At 48.2% G+C, this 16,027-nt stretch overlaps 1 protein-coding gene across 3 annotated transcripts; it reads left to right on the top strand.

The window, feature by feature from the left end:
- Positions 1-1,171: 1,171 nt before the first annotated feature.
- On the top strand, positions 1,172-14,373 carry LOC122213994 (zinc finger protein 791-like). 3 transcript variants are annotated; one of them, XR_006199717.1, is made up of 7 exons: positions 1,172-1,702; positions 9,245-9,369; positions 9,967-10,093; positions 10,527-10,587; positions 11,384-12,963; positions 13,139-13,207; positions 13,776-14,373. XR_006199717.1 is itself a non-coding variant. In XM_042928512.1 (6 exons), exons 2-5 carry the CDS (start codon positions 9,367-9,369, stop codon positions 12,948-12,950), a joined length of 1,758 nt encoding a protein of 585 aa, XP_042784446.1. In that variant the 5' UTR covers positions 1,172-1,702; positions 9,245-9,366; the 3' UTR covers positions 12,951-12,963; positions 13,776-14,373. The 3 variants fall into 3 exon arrangements, 2 of the variants coding, with proteins under 2 accessions (XP_042784446.1, XP_042784445.1); XM_042928512.1 differs by lacking the exon at positions 13,139-13,207; XM_042928511.1 differs by having other exon boundaries at positions 11,384-14,373.
- The last annotated feature ends 1,654 nt before the right edge of the window (positions 14,374-16,027 follow it).

Genomic DNA, 16,027 nt, shown 5'->3' with positions numbered 1-16,027 from the left:
GATGTGGGGCTCGAACTCAAGAACCATGATATCATGACCTGAGCTGAAGTCCGCACTTAACTGAGCCACCCAGGCGCCCCTCTGACTCCCATTTTTTTTCCTTAACATTTATTTATTTTTGAGACAGAGAGAGACAGAGCATGAACAGGGGAGGGTCAGAGAGAGAGAGGGAGACACAGAATGTGAAACAGGCTCCAGGCTCCGAGCTGTCAGCACAGAGCCCGACACGGGGCTCGAACTCACGGACAGTGAGATCGTGACCTGAGCCGAAGTCGGACGCTCAACCGACTGAGCCACCCAGGCGCCCCTGACTCCCATTTTTTAATGTTTGTTGGCTGACAGCTGTAAAAGCCGCCCTCCTCCTCCGTCCCCTTGTGCCCCACAACTGAACAAGGTGACAAGAAAACCTGGCAGATCACTGCTTTGTTGCTGGCATGAGGGCCAGTCCCAGGAAGTCCCTGCCCTTGTGCACAAACCCTTACTCCAGACACCCACTGCACCTCAATAAAAAACCTAGGCCGGGGTCCTTCCCTTACTCTTTCAGGGCATTTCCCACCTGCCTGGGGGGCCTGCCCTACCTGGACACTTCCATTATCCAAAGAATTAACCTTTCCATATGTTCCTGGAAGGAATGTTGTCAGCCAGACCTAGGGTGGGGGCCCACCTGACTCTGCAGGTGAACCTCACAGTTATAGAAGGGGTAACACGGTATATATATTGCAATATACTTTGATTAATTATTCTATTAATGAATACTCCAGATCTTTACATATCAATCTCTGGTTTTTAAAAAGTATGATGATGAATTTATGCAACCAATTCTTTCTATTTTTTAAATTTTTTAATTTTTTAAATGTTTGTTTTTGAGAGAGAGAGAGAAAAAACAAGCAGGGAGGGACAGAGAGAGAGAGGGAGACACAGAATCTGAAGCAGGCTCTAGGTTCTAAACTGTCAGCTTAGACAGCTTAGACGCGGGGCTGGAACTCACCAGCATGGAGGTCATGACCTGAGCCCAAGTCAGCTGCTGTTTAACCGACTGGGCCACCCAGGCACCCCAACCAATTCTTTCTAAACAGCCAGTTGTTACCAATTTTTTTCTGCCACACCCGAGAATGAAAACTCACACTGCCCCGTTGCAGAAGAAACAAAGTTACAAATTGTTCTTTTTCGACCTTAATAACGTCTGAAAGTCTTTGATCATCCAACATACTGAGAAAAGAGTGTGCAAAATGTTTTGTGGTAGGATTTGCTAGAAAGACCAACATGGAACCGGACTCATGCTTACGAATGGCGAGGTCACTTGCGTGTGCGCTTGTGAGGAAGGGTCACGGTTCCGCGAGCGGCCCGGCGGCCTCGCGCTTCCCAGCCATGGCCTTGGAGACAACAGGCGGCAGCCCCCCGCCCAAGCAAGGTCGGCTCAAAGGCGTGACCTCCGGCCCGCTGTCGCTCAGGCGGGAGGGGGCGGGGCCGTGCGAGCCGTCCAATCAGGGGAGCCGCCGGAGCCGTACGTGCGGGCGACGCGCCGTGGACGCCGTGGACGGCGAGGGCCGTGTGCGGTGGCTGCTGTGCGGCCGAGCCTCGCACCCGCTGGCGCCGTCCTTGAGGGCTTCGGGAGGTTCTGCCGCGTCCTGGGTCGCCGCGACCTGCGCTGGCCGCGGCAGCCGGATGGTGGGCGACCCGGCACCCCGGAAACCGAGCGATGGTGAGTGTGCGGGGCCGGGAGTCGGGAACCGGGGGCGGCGGGACCTGGGCTCGCGGCCGTGACCCCCGCCCGGAGTGTGCGGACCCGAGTCCGCTGCCGGCGCGGCACGCAGCGCGGGGCCGGGCGGCAGCCGGGGACCCGGGCGTCCTGTCCCGTCGCTGTGCGCGGCCGCGCCTGCCGTAGACTGGGCGATGACCACCGGAGGGTCATCGGGGGACGGTCACGCCTCGGTCTCCGGGGTCCGGGCGCAGGAGGAGCTGTGGTCTGCGGGGTCCCCAGTCCGTCTCTCCCGGGAGGGAGGGGGGGGGTACCCGTTTTCCCCTCACTTTTCCAGATGTCCGGGGAGTGGGGTCTCAAAGCCACGACCCTGTGCCCCCAGGCTAGCTCTTCGTAAGACTGGAAATAAATGCCTCGATTTCCAGATCCTTCCCTGCATTCCGAAACGCCATCTTCCCTCTCCAGTTCACAGCATCATTATTAACTGTTTGTTCTCCGTGATGCATTTCAAATTACGCAGTATTTTATCGTTTAACCACAGAGCCGCGAATGGCTCTTTTTAAAGATTTTTGGGGGGGGGGGATATTTTACACGAGAAGAAAGCCAAGCATAACCACGGAGCTATGTTTTATGAAATCCTGCGCCTCCCCGCTCAGGATCTCTCCTGGGAACAGACATCCTGGGGGGAAGCCCTACCAGTGGAAGTTCTCTAAAACTTTGCTGGGTGATCTGCCCGCACACCCCCTCCTTGCATTTGTCCCTTTGAAAAGATTTTTTCACATGAGACTTAGTTCGGGCTTGGAAGACACTCCAAAAGTATTTCCAAAAAGGTGAATTTCAGGAAAAAAAAATTACTTTCCATTCGTTAAAATCTGTTCCCTTTTTCTACCAAGTGGCTATAGTAATATTCCGAGGTGTGTTCCTTCTTGCAGGTGATTTCAAGTGGCTTCTCAGGGCGTAGACTTGTAACATTTCCAAGCCTTCCAGTCCAGTTGCATACAAATCCGTTTCTTTTCTTGGGAGTAATCACATCTTCATCTTCTGATAGTAGAAATCGTTGGTTTTCTTGTTGAACTGGTAAAATTCCTGAAATTTTTCTTTCCTTCTTAACGTACAAAACACTGGGTGGTTTCACCGGATTCAGGAATTACTGGATTTCTGTCATTTAAATTTGTCATGGGGGGGGGGGTAGGGTAGGTGGCTCAGGCGGTTGAGCCTCCAACTTTCCACTCAGGTCGTGATTCGCGATTGGTGGGTTCGAGCCCCGCGTCGGGCTCTGTGCTGACAGCTCAGTTTCTGGAGCCTGCCTTGGATTCTCTGTCTCCCTCTCTCTCTGGCCCTCTCCTGCTCCCGCTCTTTCTCTCTCTTTCAAAAATAAATAAACGCTAAAAAAAAAAAATTTTTTTTTTAAATTATTCATGGTGGTCCAAAGCATGACTGGGGAGCACAGGCCCACGGCCAATGACTCCAAGCTATGGCCAGCTCAAAGCTGACCAAGGGAGTCTCCTTAGGTCTAGATATTTTTACATGTTCGGGTTTTGCATCCATGATACGGATGCCCTGCGAGTATAATATACATATTGAGAAACTCTGTGAAGGTCCAGAGCTCTGTCTCCGGGACAAAATGTTGATGAACTTGGGAGTTTAAACTGAATCTGCTTGAGTTTGGAGGGGGGGGTTCTGCTAAGCTTCCGGGAGAGGGGAGGGTGTGCAGGGCTCTCGCAGTTCACGTCTGTGGCCGTTCAGGTGTCCCTACCCTCCCTCCCTGGGGACTGACCCGCTGTGGGGCTGCTGTCTCAACGGGGCATGTGTGGACCCCGGCCTGGACGTGTTTAACCTTCTGAACGTGGGTTTTCCTGAGCTCTGGGTTAGCAGGCTGCTTACCTGAGCGGATGTGAGTGTTTGCATTTCTTTCCTTAGCATTCTTCTCTCCGTTGACTATTTCAGTCCTTCCACTATGGCTTCCCTTCGCAGTCTACGGTTTTATTTCTGTCCGAGTGGGCAAGATGTTTTTCTTTCTTGGGCTTTGAAAATGTAAGGTGATTGAGAAATACGTATGAGGCAAGAAAATCTTGACACCAGTTTTTAATTCATTTCAGGCAACAGACTCTCAAGTGGTAAGATGGGTACATTTGTGTCCTCAGGCACAGTTTTCATTTTTATTTTCTTTAAAGATTTTATTTTGAGGGCACCTGGGTGGCTCAGTTGAGCGTCCGACGCTTTGATTTTGGCTCAGGCCGTGATCCCAGGGTTGGGGGATCAAGCCCCGTGTAGGGCTCTGCACTGAGGTTTGGAGCCTGCTTGGGATTCTCTGTCTCTCGCTCTGCCCCTCCCCCCACTTTGTGCATTCTAAAATTAAAGCAAACAAACAAACAAAAAAGATTTTATTTTTAAGTAATCTCTACACCCAACACGGGACTCGAATTTACAACCCTGAGATCAAGAGTCAGATGCTCCACTGACTGAACCAGCCAGGTGCCCCTTATTTTTCATTTTAATTTAATTTAATTTAATTTAATTTAATTTAATTTAATTTAATTTAATTTAATTTAACTTTATTTAAGTAGGCTGCATGCTCAGTGCAGAGCCCAAAGTGGACCCCGAACTCAAGACCTTGAGATCAAGAGTCAGGCGCTTAACCGACTGAGCCACCCAGGCACCTTCATGTTTCCATTTTTATTTTTAATTTATATTGAGAGAGCAAACGTGAGTGAGGGGGGGGGTGGTAAGAGAGGGAGAGAGAGAATCCCAGGCGGGCTCCTCGCTGCCAGTGCAGAGCCCAAATGCGGGGCCTGATCTCCCAAACCGTAAGATCATAATCTGAGCCAAAATCAAGAGTCAGACAGTTAACCCACTGAGCCGTCCAGGCGTTCCCCATTTTTCATTTTTAGATCAGTGTTTGCATGTGCATGTCCCCAGAGAACTTTGACATTTAAAAGTCTATTAAGGCAGATGAATTTCTATTTTAACGGATGTGAGAAAAACTACCTAATCTTATATAAATCTTTAATTTTTTTTTTTAACGTGTATTTGTTTCTGAGAAAGAGAGCGAGACAGAGTGCGAGCCAAGAAGGGGCAGAGAGAGGGGGAGACACAAAACCGGAAGCAGGCTCCAGGCTCCAGGCTCCGAGCTTTCAGCACAGGGCCTGACGCGGGGCTCGAACTCACGAGCAGTGAGATCACGACCTAAGCTGAAGTCAGGTGCTTAACCGACTGAGCCATCCACGCGCCCCTCATCTTGTGTAAATCTTTTTAAAAGTTTTTAGTTTTCAGGGATTAAATGCAACCCCCTAATGCAGTGCATCATGCATAACTCATTCCTGACAGTATCCCCAGCGTGAAATATAGTGGAGGGACAAACTCTGATATCCCTTTCCCTTTTAGTTAGAGATATGAAATTTTCCACTTTTTATGGGTTGTGGTTTTATATCCATTAGTGGTTAAAGAGTTAAATCTTGGGGTGCCTGGGTGGCACAGTCCATTAGGCGTCGGACTCTTGATCTCGGCTCAGGTCCTGATCTCACGGTTTGTGAGTTTGAGCCCCACATCGGGCTCTGTACTGATGGTGTGGAGCCTGCTTGGGATCCTGTCTCTCCTTCTCTCTGCCCCTCCCCAGCTTGTGCACTCGCTCTTGCTCGCTCTCTGTCTCAAAATAAATAAACCTAAATAAAAAAAAAAGAAATCTTAAAATGATTTCCTATGTAGAAAAGTTTAAATTAATTTAAAATTAAAGTAGCAAAAGTTAAAAACACTACTATGTAGTGAGATATAGTGTATAAAAGTTTATTTTATACTAATTGCATGCTAAGGATAAAAATTCATAAACTAGTAGACTTCAGAAAAAAATTAGGTTTATTTATTTTGAGAGAGAGGCAGAGAGAGGGAGAAAGCGTGAGTGGGGGAGGGGCTGAGAGAGAGGGAGAGAGAGAGAGACTCCCAAGCGGGCTCCGTGCTGTCAGCACAGAGCCTGACATGGGGCTCGATCTCATGAACTGTGAGATCATGACCTGAGCCAAAACCAAGAGTGAGACTCTTAACCAACTGAGCTTCCCAGATACCCCCAGAAAAAAAAATTTTTTTTTCAGATAAAATGATGAGAGTTCAGGGTTTGTTTGGTTTTTTTTAGAGCATTTTACGTTTACAGAAAAACTGATCACAAAGTACAGAGTTCCCACTTGACCCTTCTACATCCACAGTCTGCACTATTTTTAACGTCTCCGATTATGGTGATCTATTTGTTACAATTGATAGACCACTAGTGAGGCACTGAAGTCCATTCTTTATATGAACATAGATATTTTGTGTTATACAGTTAATGGGTATACAATTAATGGGTTATACAATTATACAATTTAATTATACAATTAAAGGTATGATGACCTGTGTCCATCATTTTCTGTATCATAGAGAATAGTCCTCCTTTTCTAAAAATATCCACCTATTTCTTTATTCAGCTTTCCCTCCAACACACCAATCTTTCACAAATACCTTTTTTTTTTTTTTTTTTTTTAACGTTTTGTTATTTTTGAGAGAGCGAGCGAGAGAGAGACCGAATCCGAAGCAGCTCCAGGCTCTGAGCTGTCAGCACAGAGCCTGACGCGGGGCTCGAGCTCACGGACTGTGAGATCATGACCTGAGCTGAAGTCGGACGCTTAACTAACTGACTGAGCCACCCAGGCGCCCCTCCCCTCTTCTTTAAATAATTTTTTTAATGTTTATTTTTGAGAGAGAGAGAGAGAATGTGCAAGCGGGGGAGGGGCAGGGGGAGGGGGATAGAGGATCTGGAGCAGCTCCAGGCCCCCAACTGTCAGCCCAGAGCCCGACGCGGGGCTCGAACTCACAGACCGGGAGATCGTGACCTGGCTGAAGTCGGACGCTCAACCGACTGCGCCACCCAGGCGCCCCGGACTTAATATTTTTATTAAGAATATTCTGGGAACACCTGGGTGGCTCAGTCGGTTAAGCCTCCAACCCTTGATTTCGGCTCAGGTCGTGGTCTCGCGGTTCGGGAATTTGAGCACCGCCTCGGACTCGCTCGCTCTCGAAGTAAATAAATAAACTTAAAAAAAAAATAGAATATCCCGGGCATATTTGAAAATAGCTTCTTTTCTGTCTCCAATTTTGAAGACCGTGGTTTGCCCTGTGTCCTCAGTTCTGTAACGGATTTAAGAAGAGTTGTTCATTTTAAGTTTTTTGCTTTTTCCTTGTGAGGGAGTTACTGCTTCTTAGTTCGTCATGAACCGAGTTCGACCTGAGCCGAAGTCGGACGCTCAACCGACTGAGCCACCCAGGCGCCCCGTGACTCCAATTTTTAAAAAATGTTTAAATTGACATCCAAGTGAGTTAGCATGTAGTGCAATAATGATTTCAGGAGTAGATTCCAGTGATTCATCCTCTATGTATAACACCAGGGCTCATCGCAACAAGTGTCTTCCTTAATACCCCTTCCCCATTTCATTTAGCCCATCCCCCTACCCACAACCCCTCCAGCAACCCTCTCTGTTTGTTCTCTATGTTTAAGAGTCTCTTATGTGTTTGTCCCCCTCCCTGTTTTTGTATTATTTGTGCTCCCCTTCCCTTATGTTCATCTGTTCTGTGTCTTAAAGTCCTCATATGCGTGAAGTCATATGTTTGTCTTTCTCTAATTTCCCTTAGCGTAACACCCTCTAGTTCCATCCACATAGTTGCAAATGGCAAGATTTCATTCTTTTTGACCGCCCGGTAATACTCCATTGTATATATACACACCGCATCTTCTTAATCCATTCACCTGTTGCTGGACATCTGGGCTCTTTGCATACTTCGGCTGTTGTCGAGAGTGCTGCTATAAACACTGGGGTGCACGTGCCCCTTCAAAACAGCACAACTGGATCCCCTTGGGTAAATACCTGGAAGTGCAATTGCTGGGTCGAGGGTAGTTCGATTTTTAACTTTTTGAGGAACCTCCATGCTGTTTTCCAGACTGGCTGCACCAGCTTGCGTTCCCACCAGCAGGGCAAAAGAGAGCCTCTTTCTCCGCATCTTTGCCAACACCTGTTGTGGCCTGAGTTGTTAACGTTAGCCGTTCTCACAGGCGTGAGGTGGTATCTCATTGTGCTTTTGATTTGTATTTCCCTGATAGTAATGTTGAACATTTTTTCATGGGTCTGTTAGCCATCTGGATGTCTTCTTTGGAAGAGTGTCTATTCATGTCTTTTGCCCATCTCTTCACTAGATTATTTGCTTTTTGGGGGGTGCCGAGTCTGAGAAGTTCTTTATGGATTTTGGATACTAACCCTTTATCCGATATGTCCTTTGCAGACATCTTCTCCCGTTACATCGGTTGCCTTTTAGTTTCGCTGATTGTTTCCTTTGCCGTGCAGATTTTTCTTTTGAGGAGGTCCCAGTAGTTCACTTTTGCTTTGGTCTCCCTTGCCTCCGAGAGACGTGTTGAGTAAAAAGTTGCTGCGGCCGAGGTCAGAGAGGTTTTTGCTTGCTTTCTCCTCGAGGATTTTGATGGCTTCCTGTCTTACGTTTAGATCTCTCATCCATTTTGAGTTTGTTTTTGTGTCTGGTGTAAGAAAGTGGGCCAGGTTCATTTTTCTGCATTCTGACTCCAGTGTTTGATGCTCGCTCCCAGCTTGGAAGCTCATCCCTCCTTCTTCCTCTTGTGGTCCACATCTATCCAAGGCAGTAAGAAAGCCTTAGTGCTTCCTGCTTTGGCAATGGCAAGAGATTCGGTCCACAGAAGCCCCTACCCTTGTGTGTGAACTTTTAGTCCACGTGCTTTCCTTGCGCCCTCAAGCCACTTCATCCTGCTTGAGAGGCCTGCCTTCCTCCCCACAGACGCCAATTATGAAATCAACTCTCTCATACCCTATTGGCAGGATGTACTGCCATCAGCTTAGGGACTCCGATGCTTGGGTCCGGGCTGTTCGGCCTCTGCGCATCACACTGGAGCGCGTAAATGAGAGAAGCCGCGGGCGCTGCCCCTCGTGTGGCCGGTCGGGAGACTTCCTCCCGAAGTTGGACAATGGAGATTTTATGTCCTTTTCGACGAAAGCACTGCAGAATCCTTTACCTACTTGATAATCATCAACAGATGCACAGTCAAACCATCGCGGACGTCCACGGACTCCCTCGCGGCCTGTAGTTCTTAGCCTGTTCCTCGAGGTCAGCGTGGGCCAGAGCACACGGTTACAGTTTGGCCAGAAGGAGCTCTTCTGGCACCTTCTCATCTCAGTTTGTGTCCTAAAAATTGAGAAGCAGCCCTGAGGCTCATGTGTAGAGGGTCTTCGGGGAGATCTAAATTGTCACGCCTCTTGAGCATGTCCTGTCGTGCTGGGTTATCTAGCCCCTAACTCCTGAGTAACTTACTGGCTCCAGGAGATGGGTCAGGGAGAGGATGGAAAAACCGAGTGTAATAAATAATCACACAAGTTAAAAGTGCTGCTTCTTGATGAGAATATGTTCATTTATCCAGCTGCCTCTGGCTACTTCTGGTGGCCTGGAGTGCCTCAGGCCGATGTGACAAACTGATCCTTGTTACACGTTGGATTTCCACAGGCCTTCTGGACTGTCCGGTTTGGTGATGGGACTAGAAGAAACAGCTTCCGGTTCTTCACTGTGTTTTATTCATTAAAACCTCCTGCAGATCTGACCCCGTGCATCATGGAGTGCTGAGTTAAATGGTAGGTAATAAGGAAGGAGAAGAGTTTTTCTCAAAAGGAATTGGTGTGCTTAAAATAATACTTGTTTCATGTGTATAGCCTTTCTCTCATTTCTCCAAGGGGCTTCTAGACCCTGCCATTAGAGAACAGTAACATTTAAAGTGATCACAGTAGGGGCACCTGGGTGGCTCAGTCGGTTGAGCGTCCGACTTCGGCTCAGGTCATGATCTCAGGGTCTGTGAGTTCAAGCCCCGCGTCGGGCTCTGTGCCGACAGCTCAGAGCCTGGAGCCTGTTTCCGATTCTGTGTCTCCCTCTCTCTCTCTGACCCTCCCCGTTCATGCTCTGTCTCTCTCTGTCTCAAAAAAATAAATAAAGGTTAAAAAAAATTAAAAAAAAAAATAAAGTGATCACAGTAAAAATGTGTAAGTAATTTGCATGTGTTCATGATGTCGTTAAATTCCTGAGGAAGTGTGAACAGAGGATAAGTGTCTCATGAGCAAGACATAAATGTTTGGAGATCGCAGAATCGTACATAACCTTCCTGTAAATCTGAGTATAAATCCCCAGTGCTGTCAGACTCCACGCATACTGCTGTAAACATATTTGTGATGTTTTAGGACTCAGTGACCTTTGAGGATGTGGCTGTGAACTTCACCCTGGAAGAGTGGGCTTTACTGGATTCTTCACAGAAGAAACTCTATAGAGATGTGATGCGGGAAACCTTCAGAAACGTGGCCTCAGTAGGTAAAGATGATGATATTTTTCTTTCTTTTTTTTAATGTTTATTTATTTTTGACAGAGAGAGAGAGAGAGAGAGAGAGACACAGAGCATGAGTGGGGGAGGGGCAGAGAGAAAGGGAGACACAGAATTTGAAGTAGGCTCCAGGCTCTGAGCTGTCAGCACAGAGCCCGAAGCGGGGCTTGAACTCACAGACCATGAGATCATGACCTGAGCCGAAGTCGGACGCTCAACCGACTGAGCCACCCAGGCGCCCTGATGGTATTTTTTCTTACTTAACTTTGGCATTAGAGAACAAGTATTTCTTGCTCATCAATCTTGTTCTGACATGTGGAAAAAGAGTACATTGGTCAGGCTAAGCTCACCATAGATATAAAATCTGGTAATTTTTATATAATTTCTAATAATTTGGATTTTTTTTTTCTGTCTGCATTTTAGAGAAAAAGTGGAAGGATCATGACACTGAATACAGGTGCAAAACCCAGGGGAGAAAAACAGGGTGAGTCGCACAACAGACAGCAGTGTCCCACATGAGAATCCTGCTATGTCGTGATTTTTTTTTTTAATGTTTATTTAGTTTTGAGACAGAGACAGAGTATGAGCGGAGGAGGGGAAGATAGAGAGGGAGACACAGTATCCAAAGCAGATTCCAGGCTCCGAGCTATTAGCACACAGCCCGACGCGGGGCTCGAACTCATGAACCGCGAGATCATGACCTGAGCCAAAGTCATATGCTTAACCTACTGAGCCACTCGGGCGCCCCTGTCACGATTTTTTAAAAACCAAATTATTCAGCTTCAAATTTATCCTTAAATTTTTTTCACTGAAAACATTTACTTAAATGTGACATAGGGGTTCAGTGTTTGCAGAATGGTGCACTTGGAAACAGCATAAAGAAACCCTGTATGTTAATGATCACTGTTTACATAATAGCTGTGGTCAAGTCCCCTTTACAAAGCATTCAGTATATCAACTTCTCAGTCTATTCAGAAAGGGCAGGAAACCTTCATTTTGCTGTAAATTATAAAAATGTAATTCCGATAGGGACCCCTGGGTGGCTCAGTTGGTTAAGTGTCTGACTTCAGCTCAGGTCATGATCTTACAGTTCGTGAGCTCGAGCCCCACGTCAGGCTCTCTGCTGTCAGCACAGAGCCCACTTCAGAACCCCTGTCCCCCCATCTCCTCACCCCTCCCCTGCTCCCACCCAGAAATAAACGTTTTTTAAAAATAATTCCAATACCCTACTGAGTTATTAACAAAGACATCATTAATAATATGCTTCTCGATTTTCGCAGAAGTCCTACGGTAGGCAAACCTTGTGAAAGCAAAGAGGGTCGTCAGTGGGAAGAAACCATCAGCCAGATTCCAGATGTTAATCTGAACAAGAAAACTCCGTCTGGGGTAAAAGCACCTGAAGGTCGTCCGTGTGGAGAAACCACCGGCCAGACTCCACATCTTAGTCTGAGCACGAAAACTCCTTCTGGGGTAAAACCCTGTGACTGTGGCGTGTGCGGAAAAGTCTTTGTGACTCATTCATCCCTTGCTAGGCACGTCAGATCGCACAGTGGACACAGGCCATATGAGTACCGTGAGTACGAAGAGAAGCCATATAAGTGCAAGGAATGTGGGAAAGCCTTCAGTTCCCGCAAATCTGTTCACAGACACGAAAGGACTCACACTGGAGAGAAACCCTACGGATGTCAGGAATGCGGGAAGGCTTTCACGTGGCTCACGACTTTTCGAAGACACGTGATAACTCACACGGGAGATGGGCCCTTTAAGTGTAAGGACTGCGGGAAGGCTTTCAGTGGCTCCACGTCGTTGCGGACACATGAAAGGACGCACACTGGCGAGAAACCCTATCAGTGTAAGCAGTGTGGCAAGTCCCTCAGGTCCCCGCTAGGCTTGCGAATACACGAAAGGAATCACAGCGGGGAGAAGCCCTACGAGTGTCCGCAGTGCGGAAAAGCCCTCAGCTGCCCCAGCTCCTTTCGAAGACACGAAAGGACTCACACCGCCGAGAAACAGTACGCATGTAAGCAGTGTGAGAAGACCTTCAGTTCTCCTCTGGGTTTGCGAATACATGAAAGAATTCACTCCGGGGAGAAACCGTATGAATGTAAGGAATGCGGGAAAGCCTTCGTCTCTCTGTCAAGCATTCGAACGCACATGATCACGCACACCGGCGACGGGCCTTACAAATGCAAGGAATGCGGGAAGGCCTTCATTTGCCCCAGTTCCTTTCGCTCCCACGAAAGGACACACACCGGAGAGAAGCCCTATGAGTGTAAGCAGTGTGGGAAAACCTTCAGTTGGCCCAGTTCCTTTCGAATCCACGAGAGGACTCACACAGGGGAGAAACCCTACGCGTGTAAGGAGTGCGGGAAAACCTTCATTTATCGCACCACCTTTCAGGGACACGTGAGAAAGCACACTGGAGAGAAACCCTATAAGTGTAAAGAGTGTGGGAAAGCCTTCATTTCTCCCTCGAGCGTTCGAACGCACATGATCACGCACACGGGAGATGGACCTTATAAGTGTAAGGAGTGCGGGAAAGCCTTCAATTTCCCCAGTTCCTTTCGCATCCATGAAAGGACTCACACGGGAGAGAAGCCCTACGAGTGTAAACAGTGTGGAAGAGCCTTCAGTTGTTACACGTCCTTCCGGACACATGAAAAAACTCACACTGGAGAGAAACCCTATGAGTGTAGGGAATGCGGGAAAGCCTTCATTTATCGCACTACCTTTCGAGGACACGTGAGAATGCACACGGGAGAGAAACCCTACAAATGTAAAGAATGCGGGAAAGCCTTCAGTCGTCCCAATTCCTTTCGAAGGCATGAAAGATCTCACACCGAGTAGAAGCCTCCTGAAGGTAAGCCGTGCGGGGAGAAACGTTTGCTCTTCATCCTTCCGTGTGAAAACCCCCGCTGGAAAGAAACACGATGAATCTAAGAAGGCCTGACACAAATCAGTCCGTGTATAGTGTTCCAGAAAACTGTAACGTGAAAGAATCATTATAAAAGCTATAAATATATTGTCTTGATCAGCGCCTCATTCTTACGGCGGATCTCTGGACTCCGGGTATTTACTGCTTGCTTCCGGCAATGAACGCTGAGGTGAGAGAATTCTGCAAATACTCTTTAAGCGATAGACGATCGTTTTCTCCGTAAATCGGTAACACTTACCTCTTTCCATTCTTGAGCTTGTTTGATCCAAGGGTGAAGTGAAGTGGTTTCTAAACAGGTTTAATTGTTATACGATGTTTCGATTGAATCCTGGATCAATGACATTGAGGTATTTGTTGGGATTTTCCTGCTGGCCACCTGTGTCAGCGGCCAGATATCCCTTACCCATCATGGATTCCATCACTCTTACGAGAAAACCAATTCTTGTTTTGGCCAAAAGAGCCTTATCCCGTTTTCCCTGTTAGTAAAAAGACGGCGTAAGTTTGCAAATATGCAGAGTTTATCTTGTAGCCTGATGTCTGTTCCCTTCGTCATTCCTTCTGGCTGGAATCTGAATAATCCACTTTGCATTAAGACAGACCTATCACTGGATAATAAAATGCAGAATTGGGAGATGGCTCTCTCACGTTCTGTTTTGTCACCTGGGGAATGAGACATTTTCTACAATCTATGTCCTCTGTGATTCCATGTTAGAACTCACCTGTCGCCTCACTTGTAGGAGATCTGGAAGGTGGTACAGGAGGCGTCAGGTTTCAGAGCCACCATACAGAGAGACGGACGGATGCGCAGGAGCTTTGAGGATACCCGCTTGCAGCCTGTGTTCCCGATTCCCTGCCCCGCCAATCAAGAGTGCCCTCAGAGCCAGTTAACTGCTTGACTTCATCTTCCCAGAGGTATAGGTTTCCGCGGATACCTCCCCACGCTCCACATAAAAGGTCCGTCACAGTCTAGGGGACTGTGGGGATGTGCCCACCGGGCAACTAATTTGAACTTCCGTGGTTGGGAGTATTCCCTGATGCTCAGACTCTCCTCTCCTCTCTAGATTATAGTCACGCAAGCTCTTATTTGCACAGTGAACACCTTGTTCTGCTAATACCACGAGTGACCGTGTATTCCTGACTCCACTCCGGTGACGCAGTCCATGGAACCACAGGTGACACTGCTCCTGACCCTGCCCTTCCCTGGAGGACTGGCGCCTTCCTCCCGTCAGGCAGGTTATGGAGGAGGGTTCCCTTTGCTCGAAGCTGTGCGTAATTCCTCGGTACGGTTTCGAGTACGTTCGGGCGTATGTGATTAAAAGCAGTGCATCTGTCGAAGTGTTGTTTCTGAAAACATTTTATTAACTGTTTTGATACAGTCTGTATGCTAACAGAATAGAACAGCCCCTGCGGGCAGGACACAGTCTTCCTGGACACGGAGGCTCTCGCAGGCCCTGAGCTAACGGTCCCACGCAGCCAGGCTTTCGTTTTGCCTTGGGGCCCGAGTCCAGGCCTGCTTTCCCACAGAGACCTCGTTGAAACGATCTCGGTACCTACGGGACAGGAAGAAACGGGCCTTCTCGCATATCCCACCTCCGGGAGAAGGTGTGTTCCCCTGCGCTCCAAATGATGTAATCGTTCTCGAGGAGGCCACCCCTTTTCTAGACTCACTGGCCATTTGGGGAGGCCCCTGGGACCACGTGAATGACCGGGAGAGGTCGTGTACTTGATGGACCCTGTGCCGCCATCACACCTGATGAAGGAAGTCAACTGTGCAGAAATACTTTGTCCCCAGATCAGAGGCCATCCCTGATCAAAGACTGTGCAGATCGATTCCAGGTGGTCACGCTAGGGCTACAGGACGTGCTGGCCGGGAGCGCAACTCACCCGCCCATTTTTATGCATCCTTTGACCGTCGCCAGTGACCTGTCTGGTCCCACCACCAGATACCACTCCTTATCCAAGGTTGCCCCCTTTGGGATAAAGAACGCTAGGAATATCCTGAATCACAACGATGCAAGTACAAGTCAGGGTCCCTGCTAACTCTGTACATACATAAACTTCAAACTACAGAGGCTTTTTCGATACTCAGGGCAATAAATTAACTCCAGTTTCTGAGACTCCTGCTGACATCTCAGACATACTAATATTAAACTTGGCCCTGTGTGCCCATGAAATATGAAGCCACGGAGACCCCCTCTACCCTAAAGCTCTAGGCAGAAGGCACAGGACTTCCTCTGACATGGCTAAAACAGTGACCGACCGGAGCACCTGTTGTGAAAAAAATCACACCACTGGTAATATAAACAGTGGACGGAATTCCCAGGCCAAGGAGGGGGTTATAGCCGGTGGAAAATAGACTGTATGCGGCCCCTTATCTCCTATGCAGGGCTGCTTCCTATGACCAGACCGTGTTAGGTACTGAGACATGACTCACTCACCCTAACACACATGCCACTGATGACACCAGAATGCAAGGACTCATTCACTCCAGGCACTGATGTGATCAACTCCTTTCTCAAAAAAAAAGGGGAGGAAGGAAAAAAACCCCGGACCACCGGACCCTTGCAAAAGGCATTCACTGGGACTTGCCTATTTATTTATTTGCCCATCCCCCTGCCCACCTCCCCTCCAGCCATCGGGTGTGGGGCTTGCCTCCTATAAGCTCAGGCCACAGCCCTCACGGAAGCCAGAAAGGCTCATTTAGACAAACCTTGATGTCTCCTAAATGGGTCTTCCTGCTGCTCAAGGCCTTAGACTCCACCCTCGGTTTTGGGGCCCATGACCTCGTTTTTGTCATGTTTGCCGGCACCTTGTGACGAGAGGCCTTTCTGTACATGACCTTCATGTGAAAATGGTCATTTTCACGGGCCTGTGCAGTTACAATAGCGCCCACTCTCACATCCCACCCTTGGACCTTCCTCCTAGCATCACCCGCACTCTGTACCCCGCGTGCCAACATTTTGGGCCCCCTTTTCCACAACCACCTCAG

This window comes from Panthera leo, chromosome A2, assembly GCF_018350215.1.
Source record: "Panthera leo isolate Ple1 chromosome A2, P.leo_Ple1_pat1.1, whole genome shotgun sequence".
Lineage (NCBI taxonomy): Eukaryota > Metazoa > Chordata > Mammalia > Carnivora > Felidae > Panthera > Panthera leo.
Note: the sequence above shows the minus strand (reverse complement) of the source record. Positions and strands in the feature narration are given on the sequence as shown.

Bases quoted from the DNA above. Each gene is read 5' to 3' on its own strand.
- LOC122213994 (XM_042928512.1), top strand. The intron at 10,094-10,526 runs GTAAAGATGATG...TCTGCATTTTAG, and splicing joins CAGAAACGTGGCCTCAGTAG to AGAAAAAGTGGAAGGATCAT. The intron at 10,588-11,383 runs GTGAGTCGCACA...CGATTTTCGCAG, and splicing joins ACCCAGGGGAGAAAAACAGG to AAGTCCTACGGTAGGCAAAC.